Source organism: Sinohyriopsis cumingii, chromosome 6, assembly GCF_028554795.1.
Source record: "Sinohyriopsis cumingii isolate HCF-2022 chromosome 6, ASM2855479v2, whole genome shotgun sequence".
NCBI classification, from domain to species: domain Eukaryota; kingdom Metazoa; phylum Mollusca; class Bivalvia; order Unionida; family Unionidae; genus Sinohyriopsis; species Sinohyriopsis cumingii.
In genome coordinates, this window is record NC_142966.1 from 156,416,800 (window position 1) to 156,442,084 (window position 25,285).

At 36.5% G+C, this 25,285-nt stretch overlaps 1 protein-coding gene across 2 annotated transcripts in view; it reads right to left on the bottom strand.

Moving 5' to 3' along the window:
• Nucleotides 1–236: 236 nt before the first annotated feature.
• Nucleotides 237–25,285, bottom strand: part of LOC149798342 (uncharacterized) — a 99,804-nt gene continuing 74,755 nt past the window's right edge. For both annotated transcript variants that reach the window (XM_089963485.1, XM_089963486.1), the window contains exons 4-5: nt 21,498–21,549; nt 237–2,658 (exon numbers count right to left, since the gene is read on the bottom strand). In XM_089963485.1, coding sequence (XP_089819611.1) covers nt 287–2,658; nt 21,498–21,549 — 2,424 coding nt within the window. In that variant the 3' untranslated portion in view covers nt 237–286. The remainder of the gene's footprint in view (nt 2,659–21,497; nt 21,550–25,285) is intronic.

The following is a 25,285-nucleotide window of genomic DNA, read 5'->3' on the forward strand; positions in this document are numbered from 1 at the left end:
ACAGAACTCAACCAAACATGAGTGCTGTGTGCTATAGCAAGGGGAGTAAAGCACCTTGCCCTGAGAGAGAACTCAACCAACCTCCCTGGTCAAGGCAGGATTTGAACCCACAACCCATGAGCCCTGTGCATTCATAACCATGTCACTGCATCTCCAGACTTAAATATAAATATGAAAGGATCATAAATGAGTACCATGGCATAACAATGCTGTATAACTAACTCACATGCTTATGCTTTTGGGGGGGTGTCACTGAAACTTATAAATAAAATTAATGTACATGGTGTTAGAACTTCATTTTTTCAGCAATAACAGACCAATTTGAGTGGTCAAACATGCTGTGAACTGTCCTTAGGTCCCCAATATGTCCAGAAATAAGTTGCTCCAACTCTCCTTTCTTGAAGACATGATAAAATCGACAGAGTTCCTGCCTGGTTGCATCAGACGGACCTGGACCTTTCTTGCACATATCTATACCTTTCAAGTGCTGAGAATTTTTAATGAAGAGACTCTCACCAGTATAGTTGGTGTTCCTATGTAAATTATTATTGTCTGGATGTGAAGTACTTGGAGGATTGTACTTGACATTCGGCTCTTCTGCAAGTGGAAGCCAAGAATTACAAGATTCTGATTTTGTTTTATTCCCCAAGTATTCTCTTTTTGAAAAACATGAAATATCAGGATTTTTCTCTTTGTGACAATTTCTACTAATATTAACATTTTTCATTTCTCCTTCAGGCAAACGGTACAAGCTTTCACTGGTAATGTTTTTATTTCTAGCAAGTGACTGGCTTGAATTAATAGTTCTGTTTGTTTTCCCAGTTTCACTTATTTTCTTACCCACTGCTAATGAATTAGACATTGATGCAGTAGAAAGACATTTTTTGACATCCTGCTGACATTGTAAATCAGGCTGGCAGTTATATTCCATTCTTTTTTCATTCCCTGATTTTCCTACTTCTTTATATAATCCCCAGGACCGAATCTTCCCATTATTTATATTTTCAGAAATTCTTTTTTCATTCCATTTCATATCTACATCAGCTGCAGGAAGAATTTGGCAGTGGTCCTTTTGATTTGAGCCGGTCACAAAATTATCATGTGGACTACTTTCATCTAATGCCAAGTTAATACTTCCTAGCATAAAGTTTGAACAATGAAAATCTTCCTCATGTGTAATTGTATCGTTGGGTACTAATATATCCTCTTGATTGATGTAGAACTTTGGTTTCAATGATCTTTGGCACTCCCTCTCCACTTTGACTATAGATTCCAAAGTTTGTTTCTGTACACTAGCTTTATTTGAATAAATGTACTTGTGGTCACTTGTTACTTCTTCTTTGTTGTTATGATTATGGTTATTCATTTCATTCTGATCACTGTTACCTTCCATGTTTGACTCTGCTGATGCCTCTAAGGTTCCTGTCATAACAAAATCCTGAATACCACTGACTGGTTCTAAGTTTTGATTATTTACTGGAAGGAAACTCTCCTCTGCATCAAAAGTGCTCTTCAAGTTTGACAAGGGGCTCTGACATTTCTCCTCACTAACACATTGCAGACTAGCTTTGTTTAATGATGCATCGTTATGACTCAAATATTCTGTGTCTGTACAGTCATCACTCATGTCAAGAACAAAGCTTTGACGGAATATTGGGCAGCTGCTCAATGGAAATTCCCTGACTGCAAAACTAAATGGATTTGGAAATGAACACAAATTATTTGACAATGCTGCTCTATTTTCAAAGTGTAACTCATCTGAAAATAAACATGAATCATCTTTTAGTTCTAATCTTTCCCCTTTCTTTCGGCAAGTTTTCTCTATATTATTTTTTATTTTGTTTTCCTCAATCTGATAGTCATCATCGAGAAATTTCATGAATTTCATCTTAAGGATCTCAAAGAGTGATAATCTGTGCTTCTTCTCATCATTTTTGAAATGAACACTTTCACTTTTAGATGAATTAACTATTTTTCTGGGTATACCACAGTGAGATGACATCACAGGGTAAAAAACTTCGTCTCCCTGTGCTTCAAAGTTTCCTAAATCTAAAGATTTCATATCTGACTTCATAAACTTAAAAAAAGAAAACTTCTCATTCAAAGTATTGCAGTTTGCACCCTGAGTGTTTTCAATTAAAAGAGACTTTTCATTTACAGTTTCTGATATTTCTGCCCAATTTTTTGATGAAAGACTTTTGTTCTGTGTTGTCATTTTATCTGAGCAATCAAATTTACTGCTTGTTTCATCAAAAATTATCCCATCTCCTTCAGGATGGGACCATCCGTAGACATTGCCATCTTGAGATAATGACTGTTCATGGCAAATACAATCTGCAGAAAGTGCTCGAATGGAGACTTCAAGTTTACGACACTCTTGTGTTATTCGATCCTTGTCACAACTGAAAGAAACATTGTCATGAAGTTTGTAAGAATTGGTCAACACTGACTTGGACTCCTGGGAAAGACTACGTTTGTAACTATGAGCATTCCTGTACTGCACTAAACTCCCAGAACTATTTTGTAGTAGTTGGGTTGACTCCTGTTGATCATGAAAACAACTGTCTTGAAAAGATGGTTCCCCTGCATCATCATCCTCACTGACAGAACTGGTACTGGAGAAACTTTGATCAGACCCACGACTTTTCATTTTACTGTCTACAAAAAAAAAATGTATCAATATCAAGTTGATTATTAAAACATAAAGGGGCAACTCACTATAAAATCTCTCAGTACACAAGTGATCCACCTATAATGAGGATAGAAATAAATGGAGTACTATAAGCAATGTTGTGAAGTTTTGCATCCAAAACGTTACAAGGAGGTACACCTCCTGGCCCCCTCCCTCCCCAAAGGGAAGTGAAGAGTACCATACCTTACTGAGGGGTTTAGTCATCAAATTACTACTAGCTTTCCAAACATACCATATGATGGAGGTTCTTAGTAAACAGTCAGCAATCTTTTCTTCACCATCAAACATGTCCCCAAAGTTATGCAACCTTTCTCGGTTGTGAAATTTGTTTCCTTCTTTATTTTATAAACAGATCACATTTTCATACCACCTTTCCAGTTCAGTTAAAACCATGAATATGATAACTGCAACCTAGGATTATGCTTGCATTTTTTCTCTGGCAGTCATTGATCTCCATGTCACATGTCATGTCATGTAAGGTGCTGAAATTACTGAAATGACATTTATTCTCTCCCCACTATCAGTATTTCGTTTAATGATTTCTAACACCTGACAAGTGCTAAGTATGACAGCTACCAGTCTGTCCAAGCCACACACCAATTTCAATATCCCTCTAGGCACAATTATGCATGCATGTGGTCTCTTGTCAGAATCATTGCTTGTACCCTTGAATGTTACAAGTCCCAGTCTAATTTAGAACATTTTTTCCTCTCTAATTTTGGTGGTGATGCATGAGTTAGATTGAGGCATTCTGGGTATAGATTTAGAGGAAATTGTTTATTCTTTAGAATATTAGCATTATGGTGTGGTTGTCAGTATGTATTTTGGCAAGAGTGCACACTGAGTGGTGCTGATCCCAAAGTGAAAATCTGTGACCCACTGAACGTTGTTTACAGTCCAGCCTCTCAAAAAATGACGGATAACTTATAGCAAGAATGTCACAGTGAGTTCATCCTCGAAGATAATTTAGATTACATATTATTTATTAGGAGCTGGACATATAGGGGAAAGTTCATTACTGACAAAGAAATGTACCAACTATACAGGAAAAATAATTGTAATCTGAGTGCATATGCACTGACCAATTTCCAGGGAAGTGAAGTTCTACAGATAAACCATACTGAATGGTACTGGCATATGGAAAGGAAACTGGAATATTTAGATGTAAATTGACTACATTTTAAATTAATTATCACACACCATTATATTAAACATGTGCAATCTTATTTCTTTTGTACAACTTCTCCCCCTTTAAGTTTGTCTTCGTAAGGAAGTTGCCAGTGGAATGGGGAGGGAAATGTTAGATTGTGCAGACCTGAATGCAACACTAAAACCTATCCTCAGGTAATGATACAAGTGTTCCCTCACTAAACATGGTTTATGGAATCCATAACACTGCACTGTTATAAGTGATGCCACCTATAGCAAAGGATGTATACATAACTAACAGAAAAAAGGCAGGGAGCAGTTACTGAAAGTGCAATATAATATCTTTCCTACATTAACAAAAGTAAAATCTTAAGACTTCAACTAATCACCTGTGATAGGCCTAAATATATATATTTGTGCTAGCGCAAGGATATTTGTGATGAGGGGTGAATGGGTCTTGTTGGGCACTGGAAAGAAAGCAATATCGACCATCTGGGGCCATCCAAACCCAGGAATGGGGTCACGTGACATGTTCAGCCAATGGAATATAGTTTGTGACATGTTCAGCCAATGGAATATAGTTTTAAGGTGTACGAATATATGGGTCAGCATCCTTGGCGTCACTTGCAAAAGAATTCTTGAAGATATGGGTAGTATATTCAGTGAGCATAATTTTTACATTTTTCTTCTTTCTAATCCTAATTGTTCCTGTTTCTTTGCACTATTATTCCTCATAATCGTAAGGATCATTTTCTTGCTCTCACTATGGAAACAAGAAGTTGAGTTGATTTTTCTTTTGTACATAGCGATCGTCTAAATTTGGAAAGACAATGACAAAAGCACTTTTTATGGGTCATTCCCTTTGTAAATGGCTAGATCAGTATTTAAGGTTCGGGACGGATCTTAGACTAGTTTCGTCTTTTAACATAACAGAAGTTTGTAAAGTAAACATGAAGGGTGTCAGAGGGCGCACAATCGACAAGTTTTGCAACATGACATGAATAAAGTGTGCATAAGAAGCCCCGACATTGTAATTCTCCTGATTGGGGACAATGATGTAAACACCGATACATCGCCAGAGGTAACTGCACATAAGACGGTTGCATTGGCTATGCTTTTACATAAGAAATATGAGATTAAACAGATCATTCTGTGTCAGCTTATGCCGAGATTATTATTTCACAAGGGGTCTTTTATGAGTGGCTTCCCATGTTCTAATGTCTTTAGTTATCTGCTCACTTTGGGAGATAACAGGCCAGGTCCCATAACTGTCCTCGTTTCCTTTTGCACTTTTGTATCAGCCTGTTGACTGCCATCTTCTATACATATGCCATTTTGCTAATAACAAATTGGTCACACCCATTATAGCTTTCAAAAAAAAAAAAAAAATATATATATATATATATATATATATATATATATATATATATATATATATATATATATATATATGGTAACCATACATTCATCAGTTTGCCAATGACAATTTGTTTGTGCATTTTCCATTAAATAATAGCATGCCTTGTGCATAGGTCCATACAAGATAGTCCATATTACTTGTTTCTTACTATTTACTATTATGTTCAATACATTATTTTTTCTAACTTTACCAGATCATACCAACCAAGCGCAAAGCATCAGCAGGGGTTAAACGGGCTGTAAAGAGGGTTAAGTCCAACGGTTTATGGATTAGGTCAGTTGACCACCATAAACAGCAGCATGGAGCTGGAGCAACACATGCAGATACAATTGACAAAGCTACTGTTGACCGGATAACACAGCAGGTGGTACAGCAGATTACACCAGTCATCACCACTCAAGTAGATAGAAAGTTGGACCACATCTTGGAAATGCTGTATAGGGCGACTCGTCCGCAACAACCTGCCATGTTGTCACGGGAACCGGAGCAAGGGCCATCTGCCTCCTCCAGCGCCCAAACAGAAAGAATGTTCAACAGTCAGTCGGGGGAAGACATTGCACAGGCTACCTCAGCCTTAACAGGACTCTCTCATACAGGTATAGGTACTCTTAAGTGATTTCTTAACACCTATTACTACTTTAGATACACAAAATCAATCCAACTTTGTAAGCATGTCATATGATATAACTGCCTCTATAACTGAAAAAATTAAGCAGCAGATTTGGGCTGGGGCATACATAGATTCTCAAACTCTTCTTTCAACATCCACAGATAATATATATACAGTTCAATATCACATCAAACACATCTGAATTGAACCTAGTCCCCATGGCCATGAAATCCCCACTCTCGATCAATCATAGGTTGACAACATGGAACAGATTCGCTATAATATTATGCATGAAATCCCCCAGGTTGAGCACTGTGCTATCTTGCCACATGGAAATCATCATGAAGTTGTCTGAGTGCAGGGCTCATTGGAGATACTAATGATGAGCAGTTTCATCGCATGATAGAGAGGGGAGAGGCAAAGTACAGTTCCACCCACCTTGAACTTTACATGCGATATGTTCTTGACAGCATTGGTGACAGGATGGCCACCAGCACTGCCACATTACCATCCTCAGTCTCCCCCGAAAGGGGCCTGCTTTAACCACCATAGGGGGCTGCAGTGTTCTGCAGGGCTAGCAAGTAAATACCAGCGTAATTGTTTCAAATGCTTGGAAGCTCATCCCTTCACCAAATGCAAACTGCCCATTCAACACCCATTCAATTGTTGCCAAAATATGCCCCAAAACAGGCTAGACCTGATAGCATGTAGCCCTTTTGTGGTGGCTACAAACCTACTCATTCCTAAGGACCTACAGCAAACTCCCTACAACACAGCCAGCAAGGGAAAGAAGACCTGCAAAAACTGTAAGCTTCCTACTCCTGTTAAAGCTGACAGGGTACAACATTGGTTGAAAGTGTACAACACAGCCAAGATAAAAAGTTTGATACATGGATTTACACTTGGATTTAATCTGGGGCACAAGGGTTCTCTGTCACCTATTCAAACTCATAATCTAAAATCAGCCATACAAAATCCACAGATTGTGCAAGACAAAATAGACAAAAAACTTGATGCTGGCATGTTTGCGAGGTCTTTCAAGAGCCACCCTTTCTCACTATTTCAAATATCACCCCTTGGCTTGGTTCCAAAGAAAACACCTGGTACTTTTTGAATGATTCACCATTTATCATATCCTCATGGGCCTTCTATAATGATGGCATATCTCTGGGAAAAAGTGTTGTTCAATATCAAACTGTGAAACACACTATTGCAATCATTAAAAATTTGGTAGAGGTTGTGTTATGGCAAAAACTGACATAGCTAGTACCTTCAGAATTGTTCCACTCTGCCCAACTCAGTATCATATGTTTGGCTTCTCTTGGAATGACCTGTATTATTATGATAAGTGCCTTCCTATTGGCTGTAGCTCCAGCTGTCAAATCTTTGAATATTTAAGCACTGCATTACAGTGGGTTGCAGGACTCAAATTGGGCACTGACCACATGGAACATGTTTAAGATGACTTCTGCTGTTGGAATCAAACTATAACACCTGTAAGGAAAAATTTGACAAATTCTTAATTCTTTATTGCAGATCACTGACCTTTTTGGACTATGAACTGGTTACAATCAAGATGGAAGTAAGACTTCCCATAGATAAACTCCAGAACTGCTACAGTCTGATACCACTCTGCCTACAAAAACCAAAAATGATGTTCCATAGCTCCAATCCATAATTATTACACTCAATTTCATGTGTGCAGTTGTCCTGCCAGGCAGAGCTTCCTTGAGAAGGTTGATTGATTTGACAGTGAGTGTGTCAAAACCACATCACTTCATGCACATTATGAGGGAGGTTCAGGCTAATCTGCATCTGTGGTGCACATTCCTGCGAGAATTCAATGGTATATCTTTATTCCTCCCTGATCGCTGGCTGGACTCTCATGCCATTCATTTGCACACCGATGCATCCAACACAGTTGGCTATGGCAGGGTAATGGGCAGCAAATGTTTCTATGGTGCATGGAATAAAGAATGGTGAGAGCCAAATATCACAGTTCTTGAGCTATATCAAATTGTTCAAGCCATCAAAATTTGGGCCCCTCAACTTGCAAACAATTGCATTTACTTTCACACAGACAACAAGGCACTGGCTGATATTGTAAATAAGCAAACCTCAAAGAACCCTGCCATTATGTTCCTTGTTAGAGATCTGGTCCTTGCATGCCTCAGATACAACATACTGTTTCAAACCTGTCACATGCCAGGAAAGAAAAATGTTCTGGCTGATGCTATTTCTCGATTGCAGGTGCACAGATTCCAAATCTTGGCTCCACATGCAGACCCAGAACCAGTGTCAATACTGGCACTTCCCAACTTGATTCACTAACAAATACACTTGCTACTCTACTGGATAGTACCTCGACAAAAATGTCAAAAGCAGCATACCGACGCAGCTGGAACATTATCGAACTTTCACGGCAGAATATACCTTGGAAACCTCAATCCCAGCCTCTCAGGCTAATTTGGCACTTTTCATTTCTTACCTGGTTAACAAGCACTATGCCTCAGCAACAATATCCTGATATGTATCTGCCATTGGGTTTGTAGACAAAATCAATAATTATGCAGACCCTACAAACTCTTTCCTAATACAGAAACTGCTGCAAGCATGCCACAGGAATAGTTTCTTGTGATGTGAGATTGCCAACTGACAAGTGTATTTTAGAAAAACTTATCCATGCTACAACTGGTACTATAACTTCTTGATACAAACAGTTCCTATTTCGAGCTATGTTTTCCTTGGCATTCCATGCCTTCCTGAGAATTGGGGAGATCACAGTGCAGTTCCTTAGCCTCCATAACCCCAATCTGTTGCACACTCATCAGTTGGCTCTTGACCACCATTCCATCACTCTAACATTCAACACCTTCAAACACAGCCAGGGCCAGAAGTTCACCTTAAAAATTAATAAAAACAATAATGATGCAGTTTGTCCTGTCTCAAATCTCCGGTGATACATCCAAAGGCGAGGTATGGGTTCAGGCCCGATATTTAAGTATCTTTCAAACACACCTATAACTCGGGCAGAATTCAATGCACAGCTCAAACTTGCTCTGCAATTCTGCAGATTTGATCCAAAATGCTTCAGGAGTCAAAAGCTTTAGAATCAGAGCAGCAACAACTGCTGCGGTGCAGGGCTTGTCTGATAATCAGATTCTTCAGTTAGGGCGATGGAAATCGGATGCTTTCAAATGATATATTAGATGTTCTGAACATCATTCCAACCTCTAATTTCTTTCGGTTTTCAATTAAGTTAGCACACAAAGGTGTATCGAGGGTTCTTAGTTACACTTTTTTAAAACCACCTTCAAGTGCATTTTCCATCATAATCATAATCTGGGTAAATATCAGGTTCAACATTCATCCCTACATTATATATAGATATTGTATATCACGTTATTTTCATGTCACATAACTACTTGCGCAAACGTTACCTTCCATTTCAGGTCTAGTGGGTTCACAGACCTGAACACACTGTATAATCCCATCAGAATGGCAAGTGGGTTCACTGCAGATGAATATGACAGGAAAAGTACACATGAGGAACCTCGGCTGAATAATTACAACAACCACGAATCTTTGAATAACTTGAATTGGTGGAAGTCAAGAACCATATAACTCTAACGTGGATACAACAGCATTGATATTTGTTCACTATGTGCAATCTTCACAGTTGGCACTTCTATCCTTCTCACTTGGGAGCCACAAATGTCTGAGCAGAATTCGAAAGGCATGGTTGATGTGGGCCATGGTCCATTTTGGGGCTGCACAGGCCCCATGCAAAGTGGGTGACTTGCATGGTTCCTGTGTTATGGCGGTCTCAGCTCCCAAATGGATTGTTTTTTGGTTTGATGGTTACAAATTTACATTCAGGTCTGAATTTAAACTAAGTCGTTTATCACATACATGTACTATGTTAAAGTAATTTTGTAAATAACCTTATGCATGTTAGATCATATGAACATATGATTATTTTCAATACAATCATCACTTATGTGGCCTGCATCAACAAATCGTTTTCCAGTGTTATTTGTTATGCTCAGATTCTCTCCTTAATGTTGTTATCCTCTCACACACGCTTCATCACACACACACACACACACACACACACACACACACACACACACACACACACATATATATATATATATATATATATATATATATATATATATATATATATATATATATAACCAATCCACCATCAAATATGGCTTCCATACACTATATTATAATGATGGACCACTTGCAATATTACCTAAATATAAGATGGTCTCATTTGCATCACACTACACTACATTATAGCTATTATTACCTCAGTGGAGTTAGGAGAAGAGGATATGGGGAATTGTAGTGCAATTAAAGTAACAGCTAAATCCAGGAATATGTGTGTTTAATTCATCATCCTGAAATATCTTTGATCAAAAGGCTACATGATGTTTCTTTTCATGAATCTTTGACATTATTTTTCTCTTTCAATTCTATGCAAGAACTATTTTGTGATGTGAAAATTTGCTCAGCCAGCAGCCAGGTTCAACGTGACAGATTGTGGTTCTTTTGTTCAATAAATATTCAAGAGAACAGGCTTATTCATCAGTGGTGCTGTATTCATTCCAAATTTCAAGGAGTAAAGGAGTAATAATATATCTTCTATGTCTCTAATATTCAGATTCAATAATTTAAAATCAGGCACTATATCTCTGACTATAGTTACAGCTCAACATTCAAGGGATTTGGTGTAATAACAGTAATACAGAAGATATATGAAAATATTAAGTTAGTAGAAGTGAAATTTAATGTGCACATTATCTGTTATTCAAGAGAATTTTGGAAACCTGTTCAAAACAAAGGATTTTAAGTAATCCAAGATGGCTACCCAAGTGGACTAGCTGAACTACAATGGCTACCATATTTACTGTATATATTGGGACACGATGAAAATAATTATATTTTTTCCTGTCCCTGAACTTATGGTGAAACTTTTTCACCTAGGTCCTCTGTCCCAAGACTTAAGACTCGAAATAACTTTTTTTTGCATTTGTGCTTCTCCCCCCCAAATTGCAATAAAATAGACAAACAAAACACTTATTTGATAATTTAAAAAAAGAAACTAACCTTGTATTGTTATCATTTATTCCTTTTTTTCTCAAATGAGCATTAAAGAATAAAATGAAATGCACATAAGTAGCACAGGCTTCCATACTGTAGCATGTATCGCTTATGTCCGATAACACATGCCGCGTTGTTCATTGGCAAGAATATTGAAAAACAAATTGTTTGGTTGTGCTCAAAGGTTTGAATATGTTATCTGACTGAAAATATATCCAACAAAATTGCAAACGAAAGGGAAATAATCAACTAATATCTTGAAGACAACTGCCATCCACGCATGATGTGGTGTTAGGTGCAAAATAATCAAGACTGAATTATAGCCAGGTCTACTCTATAAAGAGTATCTCACAAATAAAAATCATTCTATGAAAACACATTCAACTGAGTGCAAGTGACAATCTTTTCGCCAGCATGGGTTACCAAAGTATCATTACTATTTACCCAATGCTCCTTTGTATTAATTACTACTATAGGGGCCCCGAGTGGCTGAGTGGTCTAAAGCGCTCACCGTTCCGGATCACTACCATCTCACTTCTGTCTGCGTGGGTTCGAGTCCAAGGCTCGGCTAATGTGGGTACGTGGGAAAGCCTGCCAGTAGCTTCTCATGGGTCAGTGGTTCTTCCCTGGGTTTTCCAGGGTTCTTCCTCCATCAGTTATACTGGCCGCCATGTATAGCCTATCTTGTGCTGAAAAATGGCGTTAAACTCTAGAACAACAACAACAACAACAAATTATTACTACAGATGCCAAGCACATAAAAGCCCAGGTGGTGAATAAACACAACTGGCAGCGAGAAGTAAACAACTCCTTCTTTGAACTTACTGACAGGACATCAAAGACAAAGGTTATTTTTATTACAAAGCAAGCCAACCTCAGAAGCCAACTTTAGATACTCTGAAGCCATTTGTTTTTAAAGGATATCAATATAGAGGTTATTTTATTGCAATAATATAAAGGTCATTTTGTTGCAAAGCATGCTGACCTCAGAAGCCGACTATAGATTCTTTTATGTGTGCCAATTTTGTTGTTGTTTTCTAAATATACAATGACGGCCAAGATACAGATGCTAACATTGGTTCCTTTTCACCAGTATTCATGGGAATTTTCACAATAAACTGAAACAACTGAACTATTTTTAAAGTGACACAATATAGTGCTTCGTGCACGGACATCAATGACCCAGCACTACACAGAAGATTTGGATAAAATAAAATCATGTGATGAATTTGTGAAGGCCAGAAGAGAAGCAGAAAGGCCAGAAGGGAAGCAGATGATTTTGCCGACAATATGATCTAATTAACATGGATGAAATTCTTGTGTACTTTGATAGCATTCTTGGATGGACTAACAATAAGATGGGGGAAAAAAGTGTGAGAATTCGCAAGACTGGTGCAGATTTTTAAAAACTCTGACTTTAGTCCTTGCAGTTTCTGCTTCAGGTGATGTGTTGCCTCTTACAATTTTTCATGGTATGAAAAAGCTAAATAAAATATTCATGCATAGAAAGAATGGATCATACATGTGCAGGAGAAGGGTTGTGTTGATTAGATGCAGCTGCAGTGGATTAAAGAGTTTTAACTCAAGTGCACAGTTTTATATTTTATAAAATAAAATTTCAGTTGGAGTGCATTTTCCGACAAGTAATTTTCTAATGATTTAAAATGTGTCCCACAATTTATGACTGGAAAAAAAAACGATATGTCCCAGAACATACAGTGCACAAAAAAAATTACTTTTAAAATTAATTTATGGTGTCCCAACATATATGGTAAATACAGTATATCTAAACCTTCAGATCATTTATTGCACTGGCACAGAATAGAAGAAATCCATCAATGATAGCATCAAGAGAATTTCAGAATGCAGCAGCTTCTCTGGATTCTCTAAAAGTGAACTTTACACTACTCCCACAAAACAACTATCAAATATTGATGATGGTAATTACAGTCTAAAGTACAACACAAACTCTATAACTATTTGTAATATAAAGCTTATATCAGAATGGCAGAACAAGCTGACCTCAAGGTATGGTCAAGGAAATGATAATAAACATAATGGCTTGATCGTCAAAATTCTGAATTCACCAGAAAATGTGCAGTCCTACTTACAGTGACTCTTTATAGTTCCACAAATACATTACTTATTCTGGGGCCTAATTATAACTAGAGGCCTAACTATAAAGAATGGACAGAAACTAATTTTCATCTCCTAGCTGCAGAAATTTATTCTGAAACAAGTTGTCACGGAAACAATCAGAATATTGTGCATGCTAGTAGCACCCCAAATCAGTCTTTGCTAACCTCTAGTGGGTCTACTGTTCATTTAATGGAAGGCCATGTACAGCTCTCCCCTGTTGGGAATACAGACACAGAAATAAGTGCTGTTACACCAATTAAGTCGCCTAAGATCTTCCTCCATTCAGGAACCAAAAAGTGAAAATCACAGTAGTGAGGAAATTTCAGCTGAGCTAGCTGGAAAAAGCAACAATAATGAATTGCTCCCCAAGGCCATCATAAAGGCTGATGCTCAGCCAGATAAAGTTTCTGAACTGCAGGGTGAAAAAGACATGACAGCCCTAATGAGGCAAAACAAATTGCTACAAGAAGAACTTGCAAAAATGACAGCAAAGGCCAATAAACTGTCAAAGGAATGTGAATCCTTAAAAACCAAACAGAAGTCAGCAAGGAATAAAAATTAATGAGCCTTGAAAAAACAAATAAATCCATCAGATGTGACCTAAGTAAGACATCTAGCCTTATTCTGGAAGAGGACAACACAAAAATGAAAGAGAAAGTAAAATAAATAAAGACAAAGATTCGCTTCTGTCAGAAATTATGCAGTTTAAATATGGCTATGCTGCCTACAACAGCATGCATCCTGACATTTTAACAGCAATGCAGGAAGACATTATAAATATGAAGACAGAAATTGTCAATATTCTCAAAGAAGAGTCACAAAAACACATCAGTGAAATAAGCCAACTTATGAAAAAAAAAGGAAATGCCCAGAGAGAAAATAATAATTTCAAACCCACCCAGAATATAGGAAAAACCCTCAGTCCCTCAAGCTGCAGTAGAAAACACTACCACACAATGTCACAAATAGCAAGAAAGGGTCTTCATATCTCAGAAATAACAGGTTTAGATTTCGTAATACACTGGATTCTAGCAAAGACAGAGAAGAAAACATCAAAGAACATGATAATTCCAGAAAAAAAACACTCATAATTGTAAACTCCATTATTAAATACGTAAATGAAAGAGGTCCGAATCCTTGGGTTCAAGTTAAGTGTTTACCTGGGGTAGAAAATGGTCATATGTTTGATGCCATGAGAAATATTAACCTTTCTCAATATGACAACGTTATAATCAGTGTTGGTGGCAATGGTGTAAATAACAGTGCTCATATTAACCAGATTGAAACCATTTTTATAACATCCTAAACAACATATACCTGGAAAATCCTAAATGCTCAGTCTATTTAAGCAGTGCATGCCCAATTTACATTAGTGAGTTGAATGCTCTAATTGAACATCTATGTCATGAGTGGAATCACAGAATGATAGACATTGAACATGGATTCGTGACCAAGTCTGGATTAGTTCTGGAATACTTAACTGCAAATGACAAAATTCATCTAAATAAGAAGGGTTTGTCCCACTTTCTCCATGCAGTAAATGAGATTTTCCCAATAGTAAATGACAGCCAATAGGCCTCTAAAAAGCATAGAAACATAGATCACAAACATAATTGGGACCATGCAAACTGTTCTAACCGTCATCAGAAATCAAGATGTTTCTACTGTTTTGAAGGTGGGCATAATGTGCAATCATGCAGACACACAAGTAAAATACATTGTCATGACTGTCTACAATATGTAGATATGATTTTGGTCTTCCATAAAATAACCTGAATTTTTTAAAGGGGGTTTGGGGGTCCTCCCCCAATGGGGTCTCGAGTGGCAGTGCCCCCCCCCCCCCCCCCGATCCAAGGGCCTCTGCTCCCAGACCAAAAATGTATTTTACTCCAAGTCTCATAAAAAACTGCTCCTGGTGCAACTTATGATCATAAAATAAACCAAAATAATCATTTGAAATACTAATAAACTTACCAAAAGTGTTCAACTTGGTTTCAATATTTCACAATATTTATTGTCACATGAATTTGTTCTATAATACTATTGTACTACTGATGCTAAGTTATTTCATGTGCATGTCAGTGTTCACATCGTAATTAAGTCACAATAATTTGTCAATTTTTGCAGCAAATATATTATACTTCTCTCTTTTCATAAACAAATCTGTAAAATAAACAACCAAGTACATCAACTATATACCAATATTCCCATACATTCACTTGTCTTTTTCTCCAATGGATACAACCTGTTGATATGCCAGTCGAGCTCTTTTTGCGGCTTTGGCAAAGATTTCTTTTGCCTTCCATTTTGTCACCACTGACTTTTTTGGCTCAAAGTGCAATCATTTCTTTTCCTTCTCAATGACAGCCTTTTTCCTTTCAAGCTGGTGCTTGTATTGGCAACATGCAGTGTGCATATTCTGACAGAGGGCTACATCTGTTCTCTTATGCAATAAATCTTTCTGCTTATAGTAATTAACTGCACTTTTTCGAGATGCCTTCTGAGCTTCATTTTTTTCGTATGCAGCTTCTATTGTAAGTACTGTTCCAAACTCTTCCAACTGCAATTACCCTAATTCAGATCTTTCTTTCAGAGGTCACAAAATGCCAGTCCTCTAGCGTTCAATTTTCTTACAAACTGACCAACTAAATTTCCGCCAACATTTTGCTCCAGCCATTCCCATTTCCATAAGTTTTTTAAACCTTTATCTAAACTTTTTGTGTCATGGTCTCTCTCAACAACTTGGGATGCCATGTTTTGCAAGCATACTTCTTCTGCCACCAATTTCCATTACATGAAGATTCATTGGATGAATTTAAAACTTTGACCAATCAGAATACTCTTTACAAGTCGTGTGCTAACTAATATATGGAACAAATAATTTACAGGATCATTGTGGTATGTGACTGGACAGACAGTTTTTAAAAAACCAGATCGGAGACGATATAAAAACAGACTATGTCAAGAAAATTCATGTCAGGAGAAAAGCAGAATTCTGTTTTAAAACAGAAAAATCATGTCTGAATATGGGCATAAGGTAAAAGACTGCAAAATGTTCCACTCAGATATGCAGTTTTAGGAAAATGGCAATGAAGATGTGATATTAAGCAAGAACTTCTTGAAAATGCAAATGCACTCAACGATTACTTTGTGAATATAAATGAAATACTTTTGTGGATTTCACAACTCCTAGAATATTCTCCAATGATGAATTAAATGAACATATTACTTCAAAACTTAACAAAGAAGAGTGCATAAAAATCCTTTAAATAAGCCTTGCATTCATTTTAAATGAATTCGACCAACTTGATGTCACAACAGCAAAAGGTCTAGATAATATAAGCGCTAAATTCCTAAAACTCTCAAGTGATTGCATCTTCACTTACTTATATCTTCAAAGTATTTCCACAAGTATTTTTCCAAATAGGCTAAAACTGGCAACAGTAACTCCAATATATAAGAAGGGAGATCTTTCTGATATGAATAACTTTAGATCTATATCAGTTTTATCATCACTTAGAAAGACATGATTGTAATGAATTTAAAAACCACCTGGAATCATTTAAATTTTTACATTCACAACAATCAGGCTTTCACAAAGTACATTCATGCCAGACTACACTAACTAGAATGATAGATGACTGGTTAACAGCAATAGATCAAGGCAACCTCCCAGGCAGAGCATTTCTTGACCTTTAGAAGGCTTTTGACCTCGTAAATCACAAAATTCTGCTGGAAAAGCTCAGCATATATCAAGTTAACCATGAAAGCCTAACTTGGTTTTGATCCTATCTTGAAGGCAGACAACAACATGTTTCTATTTTAAATAAACTTTCAGATAAGAAATAAAGTCAGGTGTTCCACAAGGATCAGTTCTTGGACCATTACTCTTTCTGCTGTACATCAATGATTTACCATATTACATTGAGCTATCCACCACCAACATGTTCACAGATGATACAACATTATATAACATTGGATAAACAGGCTATGAAATTGGCATTCAATTAAATAGAGATTTGGTAAAAATAAATAACTCGTGTGAAAACAATGGTATGAAGATAAATGGAGCCAAATCAAAAGCCATGATTATAAGTAGTCGAGCATGAGTAAAACCCAAGAAAAGTGATTTCAAAGTATGAAATACAAAATAGATATGAAAATGAAAAACTACTTGGCATTATGATAGACCATATCTTGTGCTGGAAAATAAAAGCTTGAACAGAATAAAATCTTATCTCCCTCAAGAACAAAGATATTCTACAATGCATATATCAAGCCACACCTAGAATACTGTTGTTCTATCTGGGGTAATAGTGGTACAGAAAATCAAGAAAGATTATTGAAATTTCAAAAAAGAGCAGCTAGAGTTATACTTGATGCTGATTTAGATACCCCATCAAGAAATCTTTTTAAAACCCTAAAGTGGCTTCCATTACAGCAGAGAACTAAATTTCAGAAGGATTTACTGGTCCATAAATTCTTTTCTGGTTTGGCTCCTGATTATCTCAAACAAAAAGTTATATTTGCCTAAACCAAATTCTGAGTTTTATAAGAAGAGTTCTGCTTTTTCTGGAGCCAAACTTTGGAATTCCATACCACCTTATATAAAGTCAGCTGACACATGCCAAGCTTTTGAAAAGCTTCTTAGTCAACATCTACAGAAAAAATCATTTGTATGATTTTGTTTATTTCAGCGCTACTACCTTTTACAGCACTGATATGATGTACTCACCTATAATGTATTACACGTTTACTAGCTGCTATTTGTATGAATCCTGTATGTACTCATCCTTGAAGCCTTGTACATATTTTATTGTAGCAGAATGTAGCAGAAGATCAATTGTAGTTTTTAACAGAATCTGTTGTCTAAAGACTGCATATCTTGTAAAATTGTGCCTCATGATATATATATTGACTAAATAAGCTTCTTCTTTAAATAAAGTTATTATTATTTATTATTATAATTATTATTATTATTATTATTATTATTATCACCATATAAGGTGGCCTCAGTTATAATAGCAAACTTTTACAGCACATATGGACTACCTTATAGTGAATGACTACCTTATAGTGAGGTAAAACCTTATATTAAGGGGCAACCTTATAGTGAGGAGCTACATTACAGTGAGGAACCACTTGTAACATTACCTCAGTATAAGATGAATTCGTAACAGTGCTTTTAATGGCTCCCATGAACCACATCATAGTTTGGGACCACTTGTAACATGACCTCAGTATAAGGTGCACTCACTTATTATGCAGTACACTATTATGGTTCCCTGGAACTATGTGATAATGATGCCTCACCTGTAACATTACCCCACTCTCAAGCGGGATAACCTTTAATGCAGTACATTAACAGTTCCTATGAGCCATGTTATAGCAAGGGCACATTTGTAACTCAGTATAATGTTACCTCACTAATAACAGTACACATTTTTTATTCCCAAATACATAATAATGAGGGCACACTGTATCAAGTGCTTTCAATGACTTGAATATTAGTGTATGGTGGTCTCTGAGGTGGAGGAAACAAAGGAATCAGAGAATAATATTGAGCTTAGATGAATGCATGAGCCAGGATTGGTATACTTCCACTCAAGTAAAATCAAAGAACTTTTCCAGGTTAATGGACTCAAAAATACATATCAATTTTTTTGAGCCCATTAACTTCAAAAAGCCATGAATGCTTTAAAAAGAATCCTTTTTCATGTCATCACAAAAATTTGGAACTTAAGATGGTGTTGTCTTCAAAACAGTTAAAATAGTTTAATTTCCTCGTGCAAGTAAAATTTTAGCTAGAACAAGTCTGAGTGTAAGAAAAGATAAAAATAACAACACAGTGTACCTATAGCAGATGCAAAACAACTGCAGCCACATACACTTGTTTCTGCCAGCATAAATGGTAATATGGACAACAATTACTTCTACAAATTAAGACAAGGTTACTATAACTCTTCTGGATTGGAATCTCCTTCCTTGCCAATTCTGTGCTAATGTGTGTTTTATCACAGCATCATGTTCAGATGGTGATTAAATATATCAATGCAAAAGGAGATATTTCAAACTTGCTCCCCATGTATGATGTGTGTGTGTGTGTTTGGACTTTTAATGTAGCTTTAAAAGAAATTCAGTTATATTGCTATGATGTTTGCAGTGTGGCAGTTTATAGAGATGCCTAGCACTGGGGCATCATGTTTTGGACATGTAGCATCATGTCCCACCCAGTCACATTATCCTGAAACCAGGCCCACCAGTCCTAACACTAACCTCTTAATACTGAGCGCCAAGCGAGGCAACTGTTAGTACCCTCTTTATAAGTCACTGGTATGACTTGGCCGGAGTTCGAACCCACTAGGCCAAGTAGAGTGAACCCATGTATGATGTAAGTACTTTATAGGTCATTTGGGCATAGCTTATCTGTTCCTTTGTATCTACTTTGATAGAGTTTTGATGCAATGCTTTTTGTGTATCATACAGTCAATAAGCTACAGTTAGTTCTGATTTGTGGTTTTTGTTTTACCAAAGACTTGTATAAACAATAACCACCTATAAAAAATGTAATAATACATTTACTGCATGAAAACACCAGAAGTGTAGCCTTCAAATTCAATCCAAGTGGACAAGACACAAAGCAACAGAGAAGCTTCATGTAAAAGTGGTTATTAAATGATCAGTATTTAAATACATGAGGAACAAGTCTCACCTTTACATGAAACAGTGGATAAACATGATGAGAGGACAAAATAATTGGCAAGGAATTGGCAGGGTGGGGGCAGATTTTAAAACATGTGAGTTAGTCGTCTTACGTCAATTTGTACAGGGTGAGTGGGTGTCAATAGATTTATCTTGTTAATCTGTGAGAAATGGGCGCATATGTCTGCAGCAGCTGTTTCAGATGAATTTACAATTTAAAGAATAAAAAGTAAAAACACTAGTAATCATTCATGATTGCAGAAAGATTAAAGTAGAGTGTAAAAAGTGTAGCATCATTTTGTATTTCCTCAACTCTTTAACAAATATAGGTATTGCTATGGAAAAACTATCATTATTAGGGCTGTCAAAGAAAACTTCACCTGGGTACCTGGTGCATGTTTAACGGGTAACGGGGTACCCGTTAGAACATGAAAGACATGTACAACCCTAGTTACCCCACTGTCAAATTTTCACAAACCTGGATTGTTGTAGGGCAACGAAACAAATGGACTATTTTCATCATTTTGCACATTGTTTACCACACTTTATCCACTATTTTGCATTCTCTTTTTTGCATTTTACCAATTTGCACTTTCACATTTCCACATTTGCACTTTACCTACATCCAATGGGAGACGGCTGATAGTATGTCGACAGAGATAATTTGTTTTCCTGTTGTACTTCAAATTGTCTATTATAAATTGTGCTATAATATTTTGTTTGATTTGTCAATAACAATGAATTAATATTACAATGTCGTTTCACTTATTAATAAACTTTCAACAACTTCCACGGCGTGTTTTGTTATTTATTACTCACGGCAAATGGCGGTGAAAGTCAACTTCTGGTTGAGAACTTGAATACTAAAGGAGGTTTAGACATAAGTAAGCAAAACATTGCAATATTAAAATTTCAAACTAGAATAAAATAATGTTTTTTGAATGTTTTTATGAACTAAAAACTTAAAAATGAATGAACTAAGAAAGAATTTATCAAAGCTAAATAATACCAGTCTGTCCTAGTGAACAAGTAAATGATCATTGTCCTCCACAAAATTTCCAGTTTCTGCAATAAAAAACAACATATCGACCATATCTGGCAACAGCAATGCAAGTTTCATGTTTACAACGTGTCCTGCCCTTGAAAAAGCACTTTCAGATGGAATTGACGTTGCAGGAATATGGAGATATTTTCGCACAAGGGCAGCCAGCCTGGTATATCATGTTGTATTATCTTGCACAGCCCAGCATGCAGCAGCCATTTAGTAGTGGGCTGCTGATGCATAATGGGTCATCCTACTCCTAAATATAGACTGGAGCTGCAACTCTGACCAGTGTACTGCTGATGATATATGATATTTTGTAGTGCTGTCGACAAATTATTTTTGTGAACAGGTACTCGTCATTAATTTTCAATGCCCGGGTTTTTCACTACGGTCGGGTACCCAGTTACCCAGTGTCCACCATGCCAGTTACCTGGGTACCCATTGACAGCCCTAATCAATATATCAAGATATTCATTAATCATTTCACCAAGTAAGTCACAATGACCTTCTTATGTTGTAAAGGGATGCATAACCAAATAACTGACAAATGACCTGTGGCATGAAGGGTGATGGCATGCAGGGACAGACTGGGGATTCATCATTGAATTGTGATCTGAAAACTTACTCTCTCCATGGTGTCCACCATGCCAGGGTACAAGAACATCCTGACTGTCAAACTGAAACAGAAGAAAAAGTTGCATGTTCACATGTACACTTTCAACATTTGGATGATACAACTATTATTGTATTATTTATCTGTCACTGAAACTAAATAATCTCAGGCCAAGAACCGTACAAAAATATTTAGTCCAAAAATAATGTCTACTCCAGATCTATAATTTACACATACAGGTTAATACTGCTTGGAATTAAGACTTTTTTTATCCCAAAATCCAATCCTGTAAACTCAGAAGTGTAAAGGCTTCAGTCTCATATTGTGGTAAATATCTATCCCTATGATTTAGTATCTGGAGATTGTGATTCCCTCTGTCTTTGCATACGTCAATCCTTCCACTGGTCTGTCCCTAACCACTGCTTCTCCTAAAGTGCTCTGTCCAGATTTGCCCAAGTTGGTAAAACGTTACCTATGTAATAACCATCTGCAAGAGGAATATCATTTTTATTTCCCTCCCCTGGGATCAAAGGTTAAATTAAACAATAATTGGAATCACACTGGTATTTTTATTTTTTTTTTATTTTACCAAAAGTCTGCACATGCATTTTAAGAAGGACATGTGATATATGAAGCAGATTTTGGGTCACAAACCCTCGGTCAGTCCAGAGGGCTGGTAGTGGGGGCAAACATAAAAGAAAGGATGGGAATTTGCAATGGCAAGTCATGGAAGCCACTCTGGTTTTACCGTAGCAAAGTAATCATAACCATATGCATGCAGTACTACCAGTCTTTTCTAGCCACCCTGGAAAAGGAAACAAATTTGTCTGTGCAACTGAAGTGGCTGCTTAAGAAAGGTAAAATATTATAGTTACTGCATGGCTATACAATACAATTTCCCTTGAGGATAACCAAATATTTAATTATTTGAGGCCAAATAAAAATAACTGTTTTAAAAGTTAGTTTGCCTAATGTTTACAGAAGAACAAGAATTACCTTGATGCTGGTACAAACATATCTTGCACTCTTTCATTATGCAAATTGTTTTAGATGCAGGTAATGTGCATGTTAACTCACCCTGCAATTATTTGTAGGTAATTCCACCTATTGCCCATTATTATATTTAAAGTATAGTAGGTTTCAAAAAGTCACAGAATAAGAATAAAATGGTTAACTACAAACAGAGTAGCACATAGGTAACAAGGTATTAACTCAACAAATGCCAAAACAATAAGAGTTAGAAACTTTGCAAAACAGATTCAGGCTGGACTGAACAGGGTTTAAACCTGTTACCAAGTCTAAGCAAATGATAAGCCAGCATGTGGCAACAGGAAAATTTACTACAATATACAGCTCATCAAGATGCATCAACAAAGGATAAAGTCTTTCCTTCGGTTAAGTCATTAAGGAGTAAGGATAAACATGGGGCAATTTTACCTGCATATCTCAATTCATCTATATTTATTCCAAGTAAATGTCTGTAACATCACAGGATGGGAATATCACAAGTTTCTAAGATATGCCCCAGGGGGATAAGGCCCTGAGGGTAGGAAAAAAATGTTTCTTTTCATGCTCAGTAAGTGAATGTATGGTTATAGGGTGGAAATCTTGATGGCTTCAAATTTGTGACTTAGGGGGCCAAGACCCTGTAAGATTTTTTTGTTACAGGGTGGCAATCTCAATGGTTTCATTATGTTATGATACTGTGGCTAGGTCCAGGGGGTAGGGTAAGAATAACCCAGGTAGTACCAAACTTGACTGTATATCAGAATTTATCAGCGCTACAAACACTGTAGTTTGCTGATGCACCTTAATGAGTGGATTATTGCAGTAATATTTCCAAGTTACTTTCCATGTACTACTCATGAGTACAGGTAAAATTGGGTCTAGTATATTGCAGGTGTAAAGAAAGAATTCAAAAGGTGCTCAAGAATGAAAATTATGTCACAATGACACAGTCTTCAGTTTCATTGAGCTACTCTTACCTGCATACCAATGTTCCTTTGTAGGTTAAATAGGATCCAAGATACACTTAATGGCTCAAAGTACAAAAATTATTCAAAAGGGAAAATTAGGTCAGAGTGACAGTTTTTCATATGGTTGAATTATACTTCAGACGAAGTCACATACTGAATTTCTAGACCAAAGGTTTAAGACATGGTCAAGTCTAGAAATTGAGGGCAAAAATGTTCCCATCGATTTTAAAAAAGGGGAGGGGGAATTTTCTAAATTCTCTGAATATAGAAGGGTTGTCATGAAGAAAAAGAACTGTAAGAAGAACTATAGATTGTTGTTTTGGGGTTCAATGCCATTTTTCAGCACAGTATAGGCTATACATGGCAGCAAGTACAAAGGTGGAGGAAGAACCATGGAAACCCCAGGAAGTACCATCAACCCATGGCAACCTACACTTTCTCACATATCCACACTGGCCGAGCCTGAGACTCGAACCCACACAAACAGAGGTGAGATGGCAATGATCTGTAACGGTGAATGCTTTAGACCACTCAGCCACCAGGGGCCCCAAACTATAGAGAAGAACTGAACAAATTAGCTATTTTACGCCATAGCTTTGTTTCTTATTTAATTTGATGGGATATTTTATGAAAACCACAAAACATGCTAACTTACTCTACCCAACTGAGTCTTAACCATCAAGATGTGATCATGCCTTTCTGAATGCATCACTCAGCTAAGTGACTATGAAAAATTTAGGATACATTTTGACAGCATTTCTGTTTCCATGAGACCAAGTACCTTTATTTCAAACATGCACAATAGCATAGATTTGCAACCAAATGCATGCCATCATACAATATTAACATATTTATGACAGGCACTATAGTTTAACAACTTTAAACTAAATGCTTGCAATAGAATCATTTTACATAATCTGACCGCATAAAAAAATACCTCTTCATGTGTTTTAGTCAAATTTTCTGCAGAAAAAATGGAAATATTCTGCTTATCAGAGTTCTGAGTACAATTTGACTTTTTTTAAGCATTATCATGATGGGAAATGTCACTAGGTAACTTTTCAGGAATACACTGATGGAGATGAATGAATGGAGGAATAATACATAACACATGCGTGAAAATCTGGTTACAAGATAATACATAACACGTGTGTGAAAATCTGGTTACAATTTTTGTCTGTTTGATCCACTCTCTTTGAGATAAATCCAAAAGCTAATTTTATGAGTGCAGGTAAAAAAAAATTATTGATCAGTTAATTTACCTGAGATGCCTAAACATACTGACTTTTTGAGTGTAGGTGAAGTTAGATCCAAATTATTAAGGGCATAATGAGCAAACAAACAAAGGAACAAACACTAACAAATGTATAAATCAAGAAAACATGAACAAATGGGCAAAATATCATATCACGTACCAATGTCATTGCTGTGAGGATAATAAACAGAGACAATAAAGAGAAAATTAATCAGAATCTGGTTCAATAGAGAAAGTCGGGTTTAAGGAAGGGAGGATCCACTGTAAAAGAGATACTTTTGGATTTGATCTTAAAGGAAATTTATTTCCTCTACTCTCATAAATTTTCTAAAAGTTTAGACAAACAAGGAAATTGTTGATTGATTTCAATTTTTGTATTGAGATTTGATACAAGTTTGCCAGCATCATTTTTCTTCATCATTGGTAGGAGTTGTAGCCCCTGAATGCTTGACATAGAATGTTTTTAATTTCCAAATAATGATTTACCCTACTGGAGTATAATCATATTCAGTGCTTTATATTACACGTGTCTTCATATATTACACATGTCTTCATATATTACACATGTC